The sequence below is a fragment of the Phaseolus vulgaris genome, chromosome 4 (genome assembly GCF_000499845.2).
Source record: "Phaseolus vulgaris cultivar G19833 chromosome 4, P. vulgaris v2.0, whole genome shotgun sequence".
Lineage (NCBI taxonomy): Eukaryota > Viridiplantae > Streptophyta > Magnoliopsida > Fabales > Fabaceae > Phaseolus > Phaseolus vulgaris.
This window is the reverse complement of record NC_023756.2, coordinates 1,358,825-1,362,030: the sequence shown is the minus strand read 5'-3', so window position 1 is coordinate 1,362,030 and position 3,206 is coordinate 1,358,825. Positions and strand designations below refer to the sequence as shown.

Below are 3,206 nucleotides of genomic sequence, written 5' to 3'. Positions count from 1 at the left end.
TAAAAAATATATTTTTAAATACTTTTTAGTAATATCAAAAAAATATTTCTTTTAAGACACGCTTGTACAGTATAGTTTAGTTATTTAATAATATAATTCTATCAAACCTGTGCAGTATAGTTTAATTATTTAATAATATAATTCTATTAATTTTATATATAAGATAAGGTCATTTTAAGTATTGTAAACTCCTACCTACAAATTCCAATAATGTACATAAGAGGAAGAGATTTAAGAAGACAAAGAAGTATTTGAAAATATCAAATTATATTTTGATTTATACATTAATTAAATATGTACTTTTAAAACAAATATTTACAAATTACTATAAAAAATTATATTTTGAAATATCTCATTATAATTTTTTTCAACTCATTTTCTCTCTTTCTAGATGCTTCAAGAAGTTTATAATATAAAATGATTTTATCTTAGTTTTAATTATATATATATATATATATGATTAAAAACTGATACTTTCAATAATATTTAATAAAAGGTATTTTGAAATACCTCATTATGTACATAATTTAGAACTCACTTTGTCTCTTAAGTATTTTAAATTGATAAGGATTAATCCAAACCACTAAACTACTTAGATAACTTATAATAAGAAGTTTACAATTTTGACTTGGAATGTTGTAATATTATTATTATTTTAACAACTTTTTAATTCAATGGGTGAAGGGTATTCAATATGAACACAAGAAAACCATAGTTTACTCTGAATATAAAGAAAATAAAGGTGAAAAACCATTCTAAGGAAGGAAGAAAGAAAATTGATATACCATAAGCATCCAAGCCAAGAAAGATCAACCATTTTTACTTTCAAAATGAGATGCTTTGTAAGTGTAGAAGGGTAACGATGATGCCTAATTATCAATAATAACCAACTTAAGATCTTTAACAAATGTATACTTTCAAATACTAAATCCTCTCAAAGGAAACAAGTACATGAGTTAACTACAAAAATAGATGAACCTTCAAAACACCATTCGTAAGAAAGGGGCAAAAGCACAAAACATCTAGGTTGCCCTTGGTGTTGCCCATTCAACTCTAAGAATGAGATTGTCGTAACCATACCCATTGAGTTTGCTGATAGCTGTTTGAGCATCTTCCCTGTTAACAAAGTTAACAAAGCCAAAGCCCCTGCTCATGGTTGTCTTCTGATCAATGGCAACATAAACTCTGCTTACTGGACCAAAAGAACGGAACAGCTCCAGCAAATCTGGCTCTCTTGTGTCTTCAGAGAGGTTGGTTACCCTCACAGAGTTCTCATCGTTCCTGCGCCGCATATCGGAGCCGGTGCTCCTCTCAGCCCCCGCCCTCATACCCGGAGGCACGTAGGCTCCCTTGGTTGCACCACCTGTTGCCGCTGCAGCATCTAATGTTGCAGGCTTATCCACGAATCCCTCAGATGGCGGGGCCAGATCCTTGTATGGACACCTTGAGGTCCAGTGATCACCCTTCTTCCCACAAGTCCTACACACCATGAGAACAGCACCTTTCTGGAATTGAGCCAAGGGGTCCCCAGCAGTCTTGGGCTCCTCCGTTTTGGAGCCTGTTAACAATCACAGAAACACAGTAATTAAATACTGATGATCGATCAATCCTATTATCCACCTCTGTAACAATCCTATATTTACATAGAAGATATCTAGCTACCTACACTAAACACACTGAGCTCAAGTTCATGTCTTAACTCTCATGCACAGCCAGAGGTTTTTGAAAACCCAGTAATTTAGAGCCACTCTAATTATTTTCTCACATTTTGTTTTGGTTTCAAAACTATTTCCCTAAATTTTTTAGCAGTTTTCAGCAATCAATTCCTCATCCAAAATCTACTGGGTTTTGACTTTGAAAATTGTTCAAGACATCCGTATTCTAAAATAAAAAAACACAATCAACAGAGAGAGATTTTCTTTTCTGGTTTAGTTTTCATGATGTTCAACCTCTCTGAAATAAAGTGTGCAAATGTCAGAATAACAAAATCAAATTGAAAGTTCAAACAAATGCTACAAAATAGTGCCACATCATGATGTGCTTCAATTCTGAAGGTCATCCAAATGTAATTGCAGTTTATGCATTTTATCGAATAGCTTGTTACCACAGACATTATCATTCAGCACAGACATAACCACAGTGCAATTAAGAAAGAAAAAACAGAGAAATTGTAAAGAAAAAACGGTAACAAAAGGTAGATTCCGCAGAGAGGTGTTACCAAGAGGCTTGGGGCGTTCGAGGAGGATCTCTTCGGTGGAGACCATGGTGAGGCGGCTGCCGACGTCTTCGTGGACGGCGTCGCCGAACTTGGGCCAGGAGCGACGCTCGACGGCGCGTTTGCTGAGACGCGCGTTGGCGAGCTTGCGGGTGCGCGACGTGGTGGTGATCTTGACCTTGTTGCCGTCGTCGTCGAACTTGTACTCGATGACCCTCTTTATGCCGTTGTCGTCGGGCCCTACGACCTGTCGCGGCGGGAGGAGGAAATCCAGATCCTCGCCGTCGTCCTCCTCCAGCTCGCCCCACCGCAGCTTCGCCGGTTCCCTGTGATGCACCATTGCTGCCATCTCAAAACCTTCCTTCTTCTCTCTTCTCTCTTAGATTATCTTCTCTAATCCCTTCCACACTCACTGCAAGCGAAGTTCCGGTTTTGTAATTGTAAAATCAAAACCTGTTTTTTTTTTTTTATTACGCTCTTCTCTTCTACACTCTTGGGTCTTGGGCTCTCAAACAAAGCCCATATTGCCAATTAATTAAGCCCAAAAGCTTTCATCACGAAATTTGTATAATGGCAGCTTCTTCCTGCACCCTTACGTTTTTCTTCCTGCACCACCATAATTTTTAAAAATCCAAAACTGACCTTGATCTTTTATTTGAAAAAGAGCATAGTGGTGAGGTTGGTTTGACACTGTTTTTCTTCTTCATTCATCTGAGACGTTGGTGGATGGTCATTTTAGTTGTGTAGAGCAAAGTGAAGGAGTGGATTGGGTTGCTGAATGTTGTTTGGCTTAATAATTAAGTTTTTGTTTAAGAGCATAGGTGATTATGGAGTAATTATGGTTACCAGAAATTGGGATTTGGGAGTGTGCTATGGATACGGTGATTGACCATAGTGATATCATCTTAACGAGAGAATGGACTATTGATGTTATATGTGAGAATGAAAAAGTGGTTCAAAAAATGAACTTTTTTTCCCTTGGTCATCGATT

At 37.0% G+C, this 3,206-nt stretch overlaps 1 protein-coding gene across 1 annotated transcript; it reads right to left on the bottom strand.

The window, feature by feature from the left end:
• Nucleotides 1-839: 839 nt before the first annotated feature.
• On the bottom strand, nucleotides 840-2,669 carry LOC137836730 (uncharacterized). Its single transcript, XM_068645433.1, has 2 exons — nucleotides 2,219-2,669; nucleotides 840-1,558 (listed from the first exon to the last, which is right to left on the bottom strand). The coding sequence occupies exons 1-2, from the start codon at nucleotides 2,562-2,564 to the stop codon at nucleotides 1,023-1,025; spliced, it is 882 nt and encodes a 293-aa protein (XP_068501534.1). The 5' UTR covers nucleotides 2,565-2,669; the 3' UTR covers nucleotides 840-1,022.
• Nucleotides 2,670-3,206: the final 537 nt, after the last annotated feature.

Bases quoted from the DNA above. Each gene is read 5' to 3' on its own strand.
- LOC137836730 (XM_068645433.1), bottom strand. From the start codon at position 2,564: ATGGCAGCAATGGTGCATCACAGGGAACCGGCGAAGCTGCGGTGGGGC. The intron at 1,559-2,218 runs GTAACACCTCTC...GATTGTTAACAG, and splicing joins CGAACGCCCCAAGCCTCTTG to GCTCCAAAACGGAGGAGCCC.